Source organism: Tupaia chinensis, unplaced genomic scaffold, assembly GCF_000334495.1.
Source record: "Tupaia chinensis unplaced genomic scaffold, TupChi_1.0 Scaffold000434_1, whole genome shotgun sequence".
In the NCBI taxonomy this organism is placed as follows: Eukaryota; Metazoa; Chordata; class Mammalia; order Scandentia; family Tupaiidae; genus Tupaia; species Tupaia belangeri.
The window spans coordinates 587,324-606,198 of record NW_006159939.1 but is presented as its reverse complement, the minus strand read 5'-3'; the positions used below and the strand labels follow the sequence as shown (position 1 = coordinate 606,198).

Sequence of the window (18,875 nt, the reverse complement as noted above, 5' to 3'; positions counted from 1 at the left end):
TTTTTTTTTTTTTAAGAGAGACTTTTGCTATAGGGTGCGTGTGCTCGTTGTAGAGACAGAGACAGGAAGAGAGAAAGTGAGAAATCATCCATGCGGTGAGAGGGAGGGATGGGCACACTAATCATTTCTCCTCCATTCTCCTCCTGGGATTTTGGGCACACATGCACATGTCTGGCTTGAGTTGCAAGCCCCTGGGTCCAGGATGTGAACCACAATCAGCCACGCGAGAGTAGAGTGCCATAACCACTACACCACCGGCTGGTTCCAGTACCTATTTTCTTCTTTTCTAGGCCTGTTCAGCTCAATGAAAAAAAATGAGTACATCTATTCCCTTGTCAACTTCGCTTTAAAAAAAAAAATGAAGTTAAACAAATATTTTCCATTCCATTAACTTATGTAATCTAGAAACTAATGAACACAAAATGAATTTTTGCTTTTTGGGCTATTTGTCTTGCCATTAGCTAAAACATTATGACAAATTTCATCTGTTACATAAACAAACCTGAGCTACTTTAAAGTCCAGTGCAGTGTATTAAGTGCGGTACATAGAAAGTTGGATACCACATGGCTGACTATGGTTCAAATCCTGGCCCCACTCCACTGACTTGAGAAAAACGTCAGATCATGTGCATGTGTACCCAAATCCTGACTGAATGGAGAAAAGAGTATTGTGGCATGACCACACCTCACTGGGGGTGCTTTCATTCACTCTCTCTGTCAAGTGCACATACTTACTACCAATAATAAAATAAGGAAAATTACACTCAACTCATTATTACCACCAAAGTAGCTCATTTATGCTGAAGATTACACAGACCACTTTAAAAACTCTATTCTTTCCATTCTGGAACTTCACTCTCATGTGTCTTCTGCTTCATACTTGATCTGGCTGGCTTATGAGCCATTTGCCAGGGTAGGTAGTCTTTCCATTCACTTATCCATTCATCCATCTAACGAAAGACATTTATTGAATGCATGTGCCAACCAATCAGAGTACTGGGGAATATGTATGTATGTATGTGTGTGTGTGTGTATATATATAACTCTATTACTCTCACAATGTACATCCTCTTATTCCTATTTTATAAATGAGGAACTGGAACTCAGATAAATTAACTTCCTAGATCAAGTCTGGTTGATACTACACTTTGTGCTTTCTTCTACTTCATACAGAACAGAGGGCAACAAATGATAAACTATAGCTTTTATGTTCTCTGCTGACATGATACTCCACTCACGGAAATCATAGAAAGTTTCCCTCTTTTCTAGGCCTGTTCAGCTCAATGAAAAAAAATGAGTACATCTATTCCCTTGTCAACTTCGCTTTAAAAAAAAAAAATGAAGTTAAACAAATATTTTCCATTCCATTAACTTATGTAATCTAGAAACTAATGAACACAAAATGAATTTTTGCTTTTTGGGCTATTTGTCTTGCCATTAGCTAAAACATTATGACAAATTTCATCTGTTACATAAACAAACCTGAGCTATTTTAAAGTCCAGAGAATGTGAAACTGGTACTGAATCTGAGTGGAAGACTGATTTTTACAACTGTCTGCCTCTTTGCATCAGGCCTCTTCTCTGTTTGGTTTGGTTTCCATTTCGAAATCATGAAGTGAACGTACCGTCCTGACCTCTAGCCATCTGTTGGCAGCTGAGAGAAATAAGTAGGCAATGTTGTTTGTGTCCGTCAGTTCTAGCATACGTTGCTTAAACCTGGCTTCATGCCTGCAGAAAACAAAAATATTATGACGTTAGCCACACAACAGAAGTAATAAAAAACAGTCATACTTACTATAACACTATTTACTCGACTGAGTGACAAACTGATGGGATGAAATGACTGGTAAATGGACTCCCACCACAAAATAAAGACCAGCTGCTACTGCTGTCCTCATTTTCAGTAGAGATGATGTGGTCAAGTGTTTGTTTCCCTTCTCACATCCTTAGTAGGAAAAGGGGTCTTTCTGATGACTTTTTGATGAAAGATCATTTCATAAATTTCCATATAATTATTGCTGTCATGTACATAAGTCATGATCTATGTTGTAAGGACCTTGTAGAAACTAGAATAAATTGTATATAAGTGAAATATCTTCTACCTATTTTTATGGCATTTATTTTACTTTAGCAAATGACATAGTTAGAGTGGATATGAAATAGGAAACTATGCATTTACAGCAAGCGACTATGAACTTACAAAATTTTTTTTTTTTGCCTTGAATTCCTGGGAACCGAATGAAGAAATTGAGATAGTAAGAAGTGGGAGTTGGGGGGACTTGGAGATGGCAAATATTCTTGTTAGATGAGATATCTACACCCAAAGGCTCTAAACTATGTGTAGAGATGGTCTTTACAGAATAGGAACTCTGCTTGTGGTACTTTCAGGGTTCTATGACACATACAATTTGAATATTGATCCCTGACAAATTATGTTTATGGTACTTAACAGAATCAGATTCAGCCTATGTAACCAATTTGATAAATGAAACTGCTAATAAAAGCCTTATATATTTATTTATTGAGACTTTTTTTTGCTATAGGGCACGTGTACTCGCCAGAAAGACAGAGACAGACAGAGAGACAGAAAGCGAGGAATCACACCCCAGGGAGGATGGCCATGCTGCAATCCCTTCTCCTTCATTCTCCTCTCAGCATCTTGGACACACACACACACATGCACCTGACATAAGTTTAAGCCACTAGGTCCAGGACTTGAACCACGGTCAACTACATGGGAGTCCAATGATGTAGCCATTATGTCATCTGCTGGTCCAAGCCTTATTTATTTTTAAAATCATTTTTAAGGGACTGGCAGGTAGTATGGTGGTTAAGGCACTGGACTCCTGAATGGTCAACTATGGTTTGAGGCCTGGACCTGGTGGCTTGGAACTCATGTTGGTCACATATGTGTGCATGCCCACAATCCTGAGAAGAGAATGAAGCAGAAGAGATTGTGACCTGGCCACCTCTTGGGAAGGGTGAGGATTGTTTTTCACTTTCTCTCTGTTCCTCTCTGTGTCTCTGGAAGCACATGCATCCTATATAAAAAATCTTTCTCTCTAAAACCAATATTTGTTAAAAAAGCTTCTTTCTTTCTTTCTTCTTTCTTTTTTTGTAGAGGTTTTTGCTATAGGATGCATGTGCTCACCAGAAATACAGAGAGAGACAGAGAGACAGAAAATGAGGAATCACCCCCAGGGGCTGGGGGATGGCCACACCACAATCCCTTCTCCTCCATTCTCCTCTCGGGATCTTAAGCATGTATGTGCACGCACTCGGTGTGAGTTTAAGCCACCAGGTTTGGGACTACATGAGAGTCCCACGACATAGCCATTACACAAACTGCTGGTCCCAAAAAGCTTATTTCTTTCTTTGATGAGAGTGAGGGATCGAGTGAGAGAGTGCCCTCACCAGGGTCTCATTCTATGATCACCCCCAAAACCTTCCCTGCCAGACAAGATTATGGGTGTGCCGTTGACCAGGGACCAACTCTGATCTTCCATAGGAAAGCAGCATCCTTTGAACATCACATTGCCACTATACCACTGAGTGTGTCTGCCTTGACCATACGATAATGTGAACTACTACCCTACAGAAACTCATGCTATATGGTGAGAAATCTTTTCTAAATCACAAAAATAGCCTTTTTTTTCTTCCCATTTTTCAGGTTTCCTGAATAACATAAACCACAAAAAGCTGAACACTATAATCAGAAGGTTTGAAGGCTGAGGAAATACCAAATCAAAATGGGGTTTATTCACTCTCTGCAGTTATGACTTATCTGACATAGACCTCCTGCCTGTGGGTTATGTTTGCAAGGTATAGCCAAATTTCATCTGACAGCTAGGCAATGATGCTTCTTTGATAAAAGACCATTCCAGTCCCCTAGTAATCTTCAAATAAAATCACAAAACATTATAATAAACTATCACTTGTGTCAAAGAATGAAGAAGCCCTGGGTGGGGTGTTCACTTGGCTCACTGAAGCAATCCATACAGGCCAATATAAAGCAGATACTTGATATCTGTCCAATCAATCTGATCATTCCAATATGCCAAACCAGATAATTCAGTCCGACAGCAACATTTGATCTACAGTAATCAAAGAATTCAGAAACTGGAGCCAAATAATGACCTCACTTTGAGTTATGTAGTCTTGACCGAAATGCCACGCACAGAAGGACACGTGCTGAATGGCAACATGCTGGTGTGGGATTACACAGTCCACGGAACCTGCTTACCATCCAGATGAGCCTTTTAGAAATGGACACAGCATATAACCGAAAAGTAGTGGGGCTCAAAGTGTTGAAGGACTTACTGAGATAGTAGACATGAACGAAGGAGGTATATACATGTAACATTCATTTTTTCTGTACTTGCTAGCTACATGGAAGGTAGACTTTCCTCCATTCATTCAAAAACATTGAGCAAATGTCAACTTCAAGTGAGACATTTTGCTAGACAGTGGGGATATACATACATATGAACAAGACACAGCCTCCTCTCTTGTGGAGCTCCCTGGGAAGTGAAGGAGATAAACCCAGGATGTTGCAACATCATACTGGTTATAATGATCCTATGCACAATATATTATATGAACACAAAGGACAGGATGGTTTGCACTGACCAGAGGAACAGGATGGTAGGGAATAGGGCATAGGGTGGGGAGAAAGGAAGAGTTCAGCTGGATTTTACTAAGGACCAAAAAGATGTTCTGAGGGAACTTTTAAAGAATGAGATGAATTCTTCAGGTAAACAAGACATTATAAATCACAGGAACAACACGAACAGAGGTATATCAAGAAGCAAGCCCAATGTGTTCAAGGGCATCAAACAATTTCCCCTCTCTGGAGGACTGTGGTAATGGAGCTTTTGGAGATGAGACCAGCAGGACCAGAACCAGTGGGCTACATTGGAGGTAAATGTCAAACACTTGATTCTGACAAAGCACTTTGTCTGGGACTCTTCTTCCTCTTCCTTTAATTTTGGAATATTGTTTCAGATACACTCTTAAGGAGTTTGTAAATGGAGTTGGCAACAGCCTGAAGCAGCAGTGAAAGGGGAGGGGTGAAAATGCAGTGAACATTCTTTCTGTGTGTTTCTATTTGGCAAGAAACCTTCTGTTTTCCTAATGGAAACTTTGACACACTCAGCCTGTATCTTTTCATCCACATCCAGCTCATCTTCTGAACATTCTTAGACCTTTATTCTGTCAGACAAAAAAAAAAAAGAAAGAAAGAAAAAAAAAGTAGGAAAGGTCACTGAAATCTCAGTCTAATTTAACTGGGATATATTTGTGGTAAACTACTTGAGGGAGTTCATTGTTTCATGTGAGTACACCATGATCCCTCAGTTCAGGGGAGGAGGGGAGGAAAGTCAGCCTAATCAGTAAATACTAACTTTCCGAAAGAGCCCAAAACTCTGGGGACGATGGGTATAAAGAAGAAGAAGAAGGAGGATGAGGAGGAGGAAGAGGAGGAAGAGGAGGAGGAGGAAGAGAAGGAGAAGGAAGAAAAAGGACGAAACAGATAGATGGAAAAGAACATGTTTGAGTCTTTCCACGAATAACAAATGTAAAGATTCTAGTTGTTTTCAAAGCTTATTTATGATTTTTTTTGATGAAAGAGAGAGAAAGAAAGAAAAAGAGAAAGAGAAAGAAAGAATGAAAGGAAGAACAAAAGGAGTAAAGAAAGAAAAAGGAAGAAAGAAGAAAGAAAGAGAAAGAAAGAAATGGTACTCCCAAGGGGGTCTTCATGCTATGATCCACCAAAAGACTCAGCGTTCCAGGATCATAGGCACCCACAAGTGCACCTGGCACATATATGGAGACCTCAGGACCCAAACCCAGGAGCTTGCCACATGGCTTCAGCATGAACGAGTGTTGCATTACCACTGTGCTACCACAGCTGACCAAGATTCTTGAATTGTATCCATGGCAGCAGGGTCATCATCACATTTTCAAGAATTCTGCAGTTTAAGAAATGCTGATATTTGTGGTATTTAAGATTTACTTTAAAAGCAATCCTTGAAGATCTAAATCTGGAAGAGTATGATGAAAATATATATAGATAAAAGTTGGATTATCTTTTGTTTCTTCCAACTATAATTCAAGCACTGAAGGTGAACATATAGTGTTTTGTTCTTCCTTACATTTGGAATTCTTCCAAATGTAACATCAGGAATTGTAATGCCAAATTCTGCTTATGTATCTAGTGGAGAAGATAACTGAAAAATTTTGAATTTTAACTTATTTCTTCTTTCATTCTATTAATACATCTTTCTTATTCCCTTCAAAATGGTCTACCTCATTCTTTACTCTACCACTCTTAGAAGATGACCTCACCTTGTCCTTTAAGGAAAAAATAAAGATTGTCATATGTTGAACTGGCTGACTTCCTGCTTGCCTGAACCATACATCTTTTCCTTATTTTTGTAGAGGATCTATGTACCAAATACTGTTTGTTCAGCTGAGTTGATCTCTCCACTTGGACACTTCATCATATTTCCACTCATCTGCCATGAAAATCTGCTCCATCCATTGTCTCATCCTGCTTCTATTTCAACTTCTTCCCTTCAGTCTTTGCAAATGTCTAGGTCACTACCCTCTTAAAAATAAAAAGGATTGAGAATAAAAAAAAAAAAACCTCTTTCCTTTGTCTTCCCTTCAGCTCTCTCGTACCTCAGTGACACATTGTGAAAGAGTAGCTTTCAATGGCCCCTCTATGTTCTGATTTTCCAGTTCATTCTTCACCATCTTGTTCTTTCAAAAGTTATCAAAAGATTCACGGCTTCCATAGTCAACAGATACCTTTGATTCCTTTTTATTCTACTTATTTTCTGTTTCACTAACATTAATTATTCAATTTTTCTTTTAAAAGATTTTATTTATCATTATTATTATTTTTAAGTTTATACAGGGCACAAAAGAGAGGGAGAGAGAGAGAGAGAAACAAAGTGAGAAAGCAAGTCACCAGGTCTGGGACTCAAACCACGATTGGCCATGTGGGAGTCTGCTTGCTTTGTGGTCACAAATAAACCTCCAACTGGATATTGTATTAACATCTCCATCTGTTCATAGACCAACTCATCATTTTCTTCCCCAATAGTCTATATCTTGAATTTCCCAAATTGGAAAAATCATGCTTACTCATGGAAATCACATGCACTTACCAGAGAAAGACAGAAAGAGAGAGAGAGGAAGAGAAAAAGCACCCCACAATAGGGCATAGTCACACTGCAATCCCTTCTCCATCCTGTCAGGATTTGGGGCACACATGCACATATATGCCCGGTGTGTTTTTCAAGTTGCCAGGACTAGGATTTGAACTGCAGCTGGTCATTAGGGATTAGGCTTCTTCAATTAGGCAATGGGGCTGGCTCTTAGATAAATCATTTTTTTAAAGAATTATTTTATTTAACTTTATTTATTTTTAATTTGACCAGAGAGGGACAGAGTGAGAGAGAGAAAGAGAAAGTGAGAAAGCAAGCCGCTAGGTCCGGGACATGAACCACGGTCGGCCCGGTGAGGAGTCCAGCAGCACTCCTAACCACCATGCCACCTGCTGGCCCCGAAAACATAATTTTTATCTTCTCCTTCCCTTTCATTCAACTGGTCCCTAAATCTCATTGGTTTCCCTTCCCAAATATTGTTTATAATCTTCACACTCTCTCCAAGTTCCTAGTTCCTGTGTCAGCTAGCCTTTGTTGTCTCTCTCCTGGACCAATGCAAACATCTCTTGGCATCTTCTTGCCTTTAGCCTCAACCATCTTGATAAACACAACTCTGATCCTATTACTTTCCTATTAAAAGTGTTTCAGTGACTACCTCAACATGGAAAGTACCTTAAAGGTACTTACTTAAAACCCTTTATGTACTGGTGTCCGTCAACTTTATACTCACACTGTGTCCTGACAATACTAGAGTCTTTCTATTTCTATGTAAAACAAAAGTCTTCATACTTTGCACATGTATTACCTCTGTTTTGAATATTTTATCCCCTTTATCTTCCAGGTCAAGTATTCATCAGTCAAAGATTTGTTGTGCAACATAGTTATTATAGTCCCAGTTCTTCAGGACAGAATGCTATACTAAGTTCTAATATGGTTATTTCTTGTGGTACATATATTGGACTATGTGTCCTAATGCATTGCCATTTTTTTAACCCCTCTTTCCTATTAGGCTGTGAGCTCCTTGGGACAGAGCACATGCCAGCTAGTCAGGCAATATATATATTTCTTGAGTGCTTAGTGCCAAGCATTTTCCCCAGGTATTGGTAATACAAGTATTAAAAAACCAACCAAACAAACAAACATCTGTTGTCATAGTGCTTACCTCCTGTTGGAAGGGACAGATAAACATGTAATCAAGGGCCAGACAATAGTGCAGCAGTTAAATGCAATGCTCTGAAAGGTTGACCCACATGGAAAGGTTCTGGGTTTGCATCCAGAAATGTCTTTGACTAAATTGGGACAGGCGGAGGCATGGATAGATTGTAATGTCTAGACCTGGTTGGGACTGTCATCTCTGTTTCTCTATCCCTCTATGCCTCTCTGACTCATTAAATAACGAAAACAAATAAAAATAAGTAAAACCTTAAAAAAAATTAAGCCTGTAAAATGTGAGAAGGCCAAGAATTTCATTCAAAAGTGTCTCTGAGCCTGCTGAGTAGTTACCATGAGCAAAGCTCACTCTCCCAAATTCAAAAAATTTATGGACAGGACATTATCATTGAAATTAAATGGTCAAAGACATGTCTGAGGGATATTGTGGGGATTTGATCCATTTATGAATCTTGTGATAGATGAATGTGTGGAGATGGTAACTAGTGGGCAACAGAACAATATTGGAATGATGGTAATAAGAGGAAATAGTAGCATCATGTTAGAAACCTTGGAACGAGTATAAGTAATGGCTGTTAAACAGAAAAACCCAAGTCCTCTTGTCAATGGACCTGTTTTACTATGACATAAAAATCAGGTCATGTACATTTTCATAATAAACTCTTTGTTGGGACCAGCAGTTGGCATAATGGTTATGTCACTGGACTCCCATGTAGTCAACTGTGGTTCGAGTCCCGGACACAGTGGCTTAAACTCACGTCAGGCACGTGTGTGTGTGTGCCCAAGATCTTGAGAAGATAATGGAAGAGAAGGGATTGCAATGTGGCCATCCCCCCCCGGGGGATGATTTCTCTCTTTCTGTCTCTCTGTCTCTCTCTGTGTTTCTGGTGAGTGCACATGCCCTATAGCAAAAACCTCTCCAAAAAAAGATAAATAAAAATAAACTCTTTGTTAAGTAAAAAAAAAAAAAATGCAAACAATAAAAAAAAGATAATTTAAAACACTCAGATAAAGCATTTAAGGGAAATAAATAGCATAAATAAACATGGCAGGTGGAGGTGGGGCAAATGGTGCCATCCTTAGTAGGGATGTGGGGGTAAATGAATGTCTTTCAATCTTTGTAGAAGGAGACTGAAGAAAGTCTACAGGCAAATGAACTTAAAGTATGCGTTTATTATGGTGCACACAAAAAGAAATCCAGGCATAGTTTTTCATAATGGGCATTTTGCATGAACTTTTGAAGACCCCTCAACTATCCACACCAAGAGTAGTATCTGACATAAGTCCTATACTGAAATAAATACAACTTAAACAGATTAACTTGAAAGGACTTCTTTGGTGAAAATCTTCAATATGGTGCATTTATTAATGACACCAGGCACTGCTGACAATTTTTTTTTTTAGACGTTTTTGCCTTAGGATACATGAGTAAACTGGGGGGAGAGAGAGAGAGAGACAGTGAGAGGAAAAGTGAGAAATCACCCCTGGGGCGACGTCCATACTGCAATTCCTTCTCCTCCATTCTCTTCCCAGGGTCTTGGGCACATATGTACACATGCCTCAGTGATTTTCAAGCCACCGGGTCTGGGACTCAAACTGCAGTCACCCATGTGGGAGTCCAGCAATATGACTGCTATGCCATCTGCTGGTCCTACTGCAGGCTACTATTAACATATAAACTTTATCTTTTTATTATACTTGTATACATTTATATTATACATTCAATGTCAATAAATAGTTTTGATATCCCAATAAAAAACATCATACACTATAATGGAAAAATGGAAGAGTGTAGAAAGTTTCAATGTTTCTTGATGAAGCTTATGTAGATTTATGTTGAAATTCTGAGATACATAATGTGAGTTATATTATGTTTTTAAAATAAATTTTAAACTTTACTTTAAAATAAAATCAATTTATGTAGAAATTCTGAGATATGTAATAAGAATAATATTATATTATATCATATTTTTTTCCCTTTTTTGGGGGAGAGGTTTTTGCTATAGGATGCGTGCGCTCACCAGAAAGACAGAGAGAGACAGAGACAGAAAGTAAGAAATCACCCCCCAGCAGGGATGGCCACACTGCAATCCCTTCTCCTCCATTCTACTCTCAGGATCTTGGGCACGCATGCACATACGCCCGGCGTGAGTTTAAGCTGCCGGGTCTGGGACTCAAACCGCGGTTGACTACATGGGTGTCCAGCAACATAGCCATTACACTAACTGTTGGTCCCTGTATTATATTTTAAAAATGAATTTTCTAGGTTAGAGAAATCTCTGATTGAAATTAATATGCACTTGCAATTATATCTTGCACAAGATACATTCATAATATATTCAGAATACTTTAAAATGTCAATTTTCTAAATTAAATAAGATATTCAAAAATGCTAGTTTCTTTTCTGATCTTACTTGAACAGGAAAATAGGTATGATTAAGTTTTGAAGGGTTAAGTAAACCCTCTAATCAAAAGTTTGGAAGTTTACGTTATCATCCTGTTTACAAGCCTTGAAGAAAACTCATTAAATTCTAAAATAACTGGTGTAATAGTATTCCTTTTATTGTTATTAGTATTAGTAATAGTATTTACACCTTTATTTTAACTTGTTCATTATTTTTTCACTTGTCAGAGTGGTTCATGGTTTACATGCATTTTATTAATTAGTCCAATAATCCCAATAAGCAGAATTGGCTTTACCATTTTACGGATGGGGAAACTGAGTCCAGGGTATTAAAAGCCTTATTTAAGTTGCATAGCTAGTACTTTCGCAATATGTTGCTTCATTCTTCTTCATTCTTTCTTTAATCTTGTTAAAATTTCAGACAATTAAACTTTAACTCTGAATATTTATGACCACATTTTTTTTTGTTCTTGGTTTAGTACCCTGTCAAGTACACAGAGATCCAGAAAAAAAAAAAAATGGTAGCAATCCTCAGTTATCTGTAGGAAGCATTTGTTGATGATGCAATTGTCTAATCAGCAGTATGAAAACACGTTTACTCACCTAAAGGCCCGGATGGTGGTGAGTCCTTCAGCAGTTTCTGAGAAGTGGCAAAGTAGAGGGAGCTGGGTACTATCATCAAGTTCCTGAAGGTCCCTGGGACAGAGGGAAGGCAAAAATGAACTTCACATGCATCCAGGCTCCAAGATCACCATGTCAATTTCTAAATCCAAGATTATTTGCATTATATACAGGGAACTCAAGCAGCTCACCCACACACAGGCAAAATCAAACCAATTAAAAGATGGGAATATGAGCCAAACAGACAATTCTCTGAAGAAGATATACAATCGGCCCCAAAGCATATAAAAACATGCTCAGGGGAACCAGCAGTTAGCGTAATGGCTATGTCGCTGGACTCCCACGTAGTCGACCGTGGTTCGTGTCCCGGACCCGGTGCCTTAAAACTCACGCCGGGCGCGTGTGCGTGCGTGCCCAAGATCCCGAGAGGAGAATGGAGGAGAAGGGATTGCGGCGTGACCATCCGCCCTGGGGGGTGATTTCTCGCTTTCTGTCTCTATGTCTCTCTCTGTCTGTCTGGCGAGCGCACGCGCCCTACAGTGAAAATCTCTCCAAAAAAAAAAAAAAAAAAAACATGCTCAGCATCTCTTATCATAAGGGAAATGCAAGTCAAAACCACAATGAGATACCACTTAACCCCAGTAAGAATAGCTAAAATTTAAAAAAATAAATAATGATAAGTGCTGGTGAGGCTGTGGTGAAACTCTCCTATACTGTTGGTGGGAATGCAAATTAGCATAGCCACTTTGGAGAATGATATGGAGATTCCTCAGAAACCTACAGACAGAATTACCATATGACCCAGTAATTCCACTCTTAGTTATTTACCCAAAGGATAGAAAAACCCTCAGTCAGAAAAATACTTGCACACCCTTATTTACCATAGCATTATTTAGAATCTCTACAACATGGAATCAATCCAAATGTCCAAAAATAGATGATAGGACTGAAAAAAAAATAACACGTGGCATATGTACTCTGTGGAATACTACTCAGCCATAAAAACCAATGAGACTCTGACACGTGATACAAAGTAGACGGATATGGAAGACTTAATGCTAAGGAAAGCAAGCCAGACTATGAAAGACAGACTTTGTGTGGCCCCACTTAATGTATACCTAACCTCTGTGCTCTATAGCAGACATTGAACATTTAGAAGGTCTGGATGGTAGCAGGGAGGGCAACTGTAGATAGTAGAGATAATAAGAATAAGGATAGTTTAGAGGTGGGTAATAGAAGGAGGGAGGGGAACAAGGAAAGGAAAAAATATGCTTAACTGACCAAAAAATAAAAAGCTATTTGCGGATGATAATGTACATAGTAAAGTCTTTGGATTGACTGATATGCATGGTATTCATGCTGGAAACAACAATCTTGTACACTGAAAAGATATATGTGATTAAAAGTAAATTGAAAATGAAAAATAAATGAATAACTTGGAGTTATAATAAACTTTACAGTGTAAAAAATTTTTAAAAAGATTATTTTGCATTCTATTTGTATGTCATTGCCACCATTTTCCCCTACCACTCAATTAACAAGAACTTCAACCGCATAATCTAAAAGATGAATACACTATGGATATGGGGCCAGACTGAATGTAAAATATTGTACAAAACTACTAGCTCTGAGTAATAGCTAAAGTAAACTGCTGTAGGGACAGGGAGGAATGAGTAGTTAATTTATATGTAGGAGATGGGTAGTATTTTATTTGAACAGGTGGAATTTAGCCCAAGCCTTTAGCACGATGAGGGCTTCAACAAAATAGAAAACACATGTGCAGCTAAGGGAACAGCAAGAGCAAGCAGAGTCTGAAGAACCTGGCAATCTATAGCTGGCTTTTTGGCTGAATCCTTTGTGGTTGTAGTGAGAAATAGAGGATGCAGCCTTCTAAGAGTGAGACTAGATTGGGGGAGAATCTTAATGGGCTGGAAAAACATCTCTGAATTCTAGAAGTAAAATGATCAGGGCTTCATCAACATAACTTGGGAAACAAGGCAAAGGATGAAAGAATGAGTGCATGAGAAAGAACAGGACAGTCAATAAACATTTTGTTTAAAGTTCTGAATCAGTGTGATGCAGGTGAGCATAAAATACGAGGGGGTTTGTGAGATACAGGAAGTAGCCTTCTAAACTGCAATGATCAATGAACTGGAGCAGGGTAAATAGAAGAGTTAAATGTGGTTCGGTTGTTTCTAATTTAACAAACTTGAAAAACAACTGTTATTTACTGTAGTGGGGGACACGGAATGAAGATATTTAGAAAGAAAAGATAATGAGTTTGGCTTTGGCCACTAGATGTTGGAATCTCTGCCTTCATGGAGCTTCCATTCACAGTTCTCCAAGGATGCATGCACGTGCACGTGGACAGACACCTCATGCATGTATAAAGTGTTCAGAACATATTTGGTGAACAAACACCTGAATCTGACTCTTTTCATGAAGATTCATACTTATATATGACAGTTTTCTTTAAAGCATAGAAGCTAGCATTTCTAGAAGGCAAGCTAAGAGTTATATCACCCATTCTGGGGCACTCCTCTTTTTTTTCTCTTCAGTCTTTTTTTGGCTGCCCTTCCTTAGGTCTTTGGGATTGAGGGAATTAGAGAAACCATCTCTACATTCACCTGCCAGAGTCAACTGAACTGATAAACTCGGTTTTATAATCTTCAGCAATTAACTGAGGCCATTCTTGGCTCCCTGTGTAATTCCACAAACAAAGGCACAGTCCCTTCAATGCAGAGTTTCTAAAACAGATTTGCTCACTTCAGAAATTATGGATGGGGAATGGCGTTGACAGCGGGAAGAAGAGACAACACGAAGGAATGTGAGCAGTCTGTTGTTTTAAAACAGAAAACCAAGTCGCTATTTGTAAATCTGACACAAGCAATGGGTAGTTACCACACTGAGGTTTGTAGCAAAAAAAACATTAGGAAGGAGAAAGCTTTGTTTATAAAACTGTCTTGTGAAACAAAAAAGGTGAGAGGGCAGCTTGATCTTGTAAGAAGGAATCACAGAGCAAACGACATTAGATCACTGATTTTAGATATATTTGAGATTTCATGACATTTCCTGTGGCTAGTTCCCCACTTATGTTCTCTTTGGTGTACACAAAACCGTCTAAGTTGCCTGAGCTTTTCAACATGGGTAAGTTCTTCTTTTTTAAGGTATTTATATTTTTATTTTAAAATTTTCTCTTTCTACTCAGGTATAAAATATAAACAATAAAGTTCAAGCATGTTAGTTGTCTGGTTTGATCCTTTTACCTATATAAATCTATAGAACACCCTAAAGAGCCTCACCCTTGAGAAGGATTATCTTGTCTGCGAGATTTAATATCAGGCAGTCATATTTGCTAATTGTCAGAGAATTTCAGACAAGAATAATGGAATTTTTAAAAGTGATAATCCTTTACATATTTTAGTCACTACCAATGCTAACAGATAATTCTCACTGATAATGAAATAATTCACAATTTAAATTTGTAATGGACTAGGAATATCTGCTTAACCTTTGCCCTCAATTTGTATCAGTAAAGGGCAAAACTAGCCCCAAATGAGCATGTGATTGAATTAAGATATGCCTGTTTGATATTAGTGGTAAGAAGCCAAGGATAAATTTGGAAACAGCCAGTAGTAATGAAATAACTCTGAACTTCTTTGTCCCTCCAGCAAGCAGCAACAGCAAAAGTTACCAGAAGAAATGAAATTGAATTTAAGGGCCAGCTTCTCCCTCTTGGTCTGAATTTGCTACAAGCAAAGATGATTCTCTATGGATGAATTAATACTTTAGATTTCATAGGACCACAGGTATTCAAAGGACCTTAATTTATGTCTCTGAGAGAGAACCATATTTTTAAAATTATTAAATGTTGTATGACATGCTCAGGAGATTCCTAACTATAATCCTCTTTTCTTCTTGCCTTCCTCTACTTTCTTTTATCTTCCCTACATTCAAGTCATATTAAATATTTTCAATTTCTTAAATAAAGTCAGTATCTGCTTTATTATTATACTAATAATCCACATATGAGGGGTCTTTAAGAAATTTATGGAAAATAACTATTTCAAAGTTTTTGCACCAAAATTGCTCATATTTTATTTTCACTTTCCCATAAACTTTTTCAGGTCCCCTTGTATTCATACTATATGGTTTTTGTGTTATCATCCCCAGACACTAAGTTTCTTGAGGACAGGCTCTTGAAATGTTGAATACAGTGGCTTAATACAGTTATTACAACACAAGTACTTAATAAATGTTTGCTAAAATAAAATGATTCTTGATATAATTTACTGTACTATTTGTAGCAAAGCTTAAAAGTTAAACCGAAACACTTCAAAACAACTGACATTATATTCCATTTAACTCTATCATAAGATCCAGAGATCCCACATTTGGGGATATATGGAAAGAAAAGAAAATCTGTATGTTGACAAGATATCTGCACCATTGCGGTGGCACCATTCACAATAGCAAAGATAGGGAATCAGCCTAAGTGGCCATCAGTGGATGAATGGATTAAGAATATGGAGTATCAGTTTGTTTGGGGAACATTCAAAATATTCAGCCATAGAAAAGAATAAAATCCTGCCATTCACAGCAACATGGATGAGCCTGGAGAACATTATGGTAAGCAAATAAGCCAGGCACAGAAAGATAAATACCACATGATCTCACTCATGTGCAGAAGCTAAAAATAATTGATCTCATAGAATAAGAGAATAGGATAGTGATTACCAGAGGCTGGAAAGGGCAGAGGGAGAGGACTGAGAGATAATGGTTAATGGATAAAAAAAAATCAAAGTTACATAGGAAGAACAAGTTCTATGTTTCTATAGCGCAGTAGGATGACTACTTAATAATACAAAGCTCAAGTTTGTTAGAAGAGTGAATGTGGAATGTTTCCAACAAAAAGTAACAATAATTTAAGATAATGGATATGCTAATTATACTGATTTGATCATTATAAATTTTATTTATGTATTGAAAAGTGTATTATACCCCATGAATACGTACAATAATTGCACATCGATTGATTTTAGAAGTATTTACTTTACACTCATCACTCTGATTTATCTGTTCAATGATTTTTACTTCCACTAATATTTACCACAATTTATTTTAAAGATTTAGATATTTTTAAACTTTTTTTCCCACTTGTGGAATATACTATTAAATCACGAACTCTTTGAGACTATGTTTGATTTCGTAAGCTTTCTGTCAATGTCAGCTCAGCAAAAGGATCATGCATTGAAAAATTCATACAGTCTGTCTGTGGACTCAAACTCAGTAGAGCAATCCGCATATTAATATACATCCAGGGAGATAGAAGGCCCAGACAACTGAGTTCAGAAATAATAGATCTACAAAAGAATCATTAAATAAGAGTAGGTCTGTCATAGTAAAAATAGATTGCATTTCTCAATTCCATACCTTATCTTGTAAACACTAAAGCAAATGTTGATCATAGTAAATCAAATATATCAGCTTTTCAAAGTGAGTAGAACACTGTTTTACTTACTTAGAGGCAACTCGAAAGTATTTCTGGATAAAATAAAAGGCAACCCCTAGAGGCACCAGAGCAACCAGGAACATGTGAGTAGCATAAGAAATCATCCCGATGGCAGACAGGCAGAGCAGTGTTGAGCGAGTGAGAGATTCCAAAGTAGGAGGGATGTGCTATTAAGAAGGTAATTTGAAAGGAAATAAATTTTAGCTCACATGAAACATGAAATACAACAAAAATACTCTCTTTATGTTAATGCCAAGTTGCTGAGATATTGTGAAATATATATTTAATTTTCATTCCTATTTCCTGGCATACAACTCCTAAAATCTTTGTAATGTGTGTGCTAATGAGTTGAATGAAGGACTCCAGTCCCTGGGTAAGGGACTGGATAGGGGCTGGTCACTGGAAAGACCAAGGCAAGATTAAAGAATTGGAACTTTCAACCCTATTCTAGCCTCAAATAAGTTTCAGCTGATCACCAATGGTGAATGATGTAATCAATATGCCTATCTAATGAAGCCTTCATTAAAAACTCAAAAGACAAGGTTTAGATAGTTTCCAGACAGCTGAGCAAATGGAAGTTCCTAGAGGAAGGTGTGCCCAGAGCGGGAATCAGGAGGTAATGAGACCTGTAAGAGTTGAGGCCTAGTTAGCAGTAATTGGACATGGTAGCATCACTCTAACAAATGAATTAATAATGTCTTGCAAGAACCCATGAGTTCTAGCTCTCTTGAGAAGGGGTTAGTTCTTCATGAGAGTGGGTTATTATAAAAGGAAGATCGCTGTCCCCAGGTCTCTCTCTCTTGTATCCACCACCATTTTTGTTTCTGTTGGCCATATTATGACATCAATCCAAGTCTTCAGACTTTGCAGCCTCTAGAATCATGTGTCAGATAGACCTTTGTTCTTTATACATTACTCAGTCTCAGATATTTTTGTTAGCAACAAAATAGTGGGCCAAGACACCTTGTATAATTTTCTAAATAACGACTGTTTTGCATCTTCTTTTCCGATATGTTTGCCTTATGAAATGTTTTAGGTGTAGCGTGACCTAACACCAAGGCAGTGAAAATTTCAAGACTTCTCAGCACACTTTTTAGTCAGCTGTATGTATCCAGCATTGTTTTTCTAAACTGATGGTAATTTAGGCGTTCTTAATTCCTCTCTGGAAAGTCAGAGGAGGCAAAGGCTAAATCTGATGGATTTCTTCATTATAAAGGTCCTGCTCTTAGAGTGATTCAACTTCAGTGTGATGTGTTTAATTTCAAGTAAAACTTCTAGAGACTTATGGATTTTAGACTAGACTGGGTATTCTTAGAATACTCCCTAAAATTTCACACAACCTAATGTTTTAAGAGCAAATCTACAAAAGGGAGAGGATATTGAAAAGAGTTTTATATCTCATCTACTTCTGGGAGGCATCTGCATGGCTATTAAACTTTTAAAAATTTTATACTATGAATGGAGATAAAACATTGATCAAAATCAGTTCCTTTTATGGGGGCTGGGTGGTAGTATAGCACTCTGCAAGACCGACCCACATGAGAAGGTTCTAGGTTCAGGTCTGGAGACCTTTCTGTGTACAGAGAATAGGGACTTTAACCCCACTCCAATGCACACACACCCATGATTCAGAGCTAGCTGAAACTGTAGTGTATCATGGGGTCAAGACCTTGCTGAAGGTGCTGTCTTCTTGTTCATCTCAGACTCTCACTCATGGGGAAAATAAATAATAAACTTTAAACGTAAATTATTCCTTTTTCTAATAAAAATTTTAAACATTGGTTCATTATTTGCTATTGCTTTATTCATGCTGATTCTCTAAGTACCTTCTTTTATAAGCACAAATTAGTCTGAATAAATATTTTCCCTTATGATTTTACTCTGTAAATAATTTGTGCATATAATATTGATATAAATGCAAATAGACCTTTATTTACATTTTAGAAATCCTCTATTGTTAGTAAGCATCATGCTTTATCTTAAAATGCTCTTTAAT

General features: G+C 37.7%; 1 protein-coding gene across 6 annotated transcripts in view; it reads right to left on the bottom strand.

Moving 5' to 3' along the window:
- ABCC9 (ATP binding cassette subfamily C member 9) overlaps positions 1-18,875 on the bottom strand; it is a 146,309-nt gene that overhangs the window by 30,267 nt on the left and 97,167 nt on the right. For all 6 annotated transcript variants that reach the window (XM_006155068.3, XM_006155070.3, XM_027774439.1 and 3 more), the window contains 3 exons: positions 16,889-17,046; positions 11,350-11,442; positions 1,626-1,728 (listed from right to left, as the gene is read on the bottom strand). In XM_006155068.3, the coding sequence (XP_006155130.1) occupies positions 1,626-1,728; positions 11,350-11,442; positions 16,889-17,046 (354 nt within the window). The remainder of the gene's footprint in view (positions 1-1,625; positions 1,729-11,349; positions 11,443-16,888; positions 17,047-18,875) is intronic.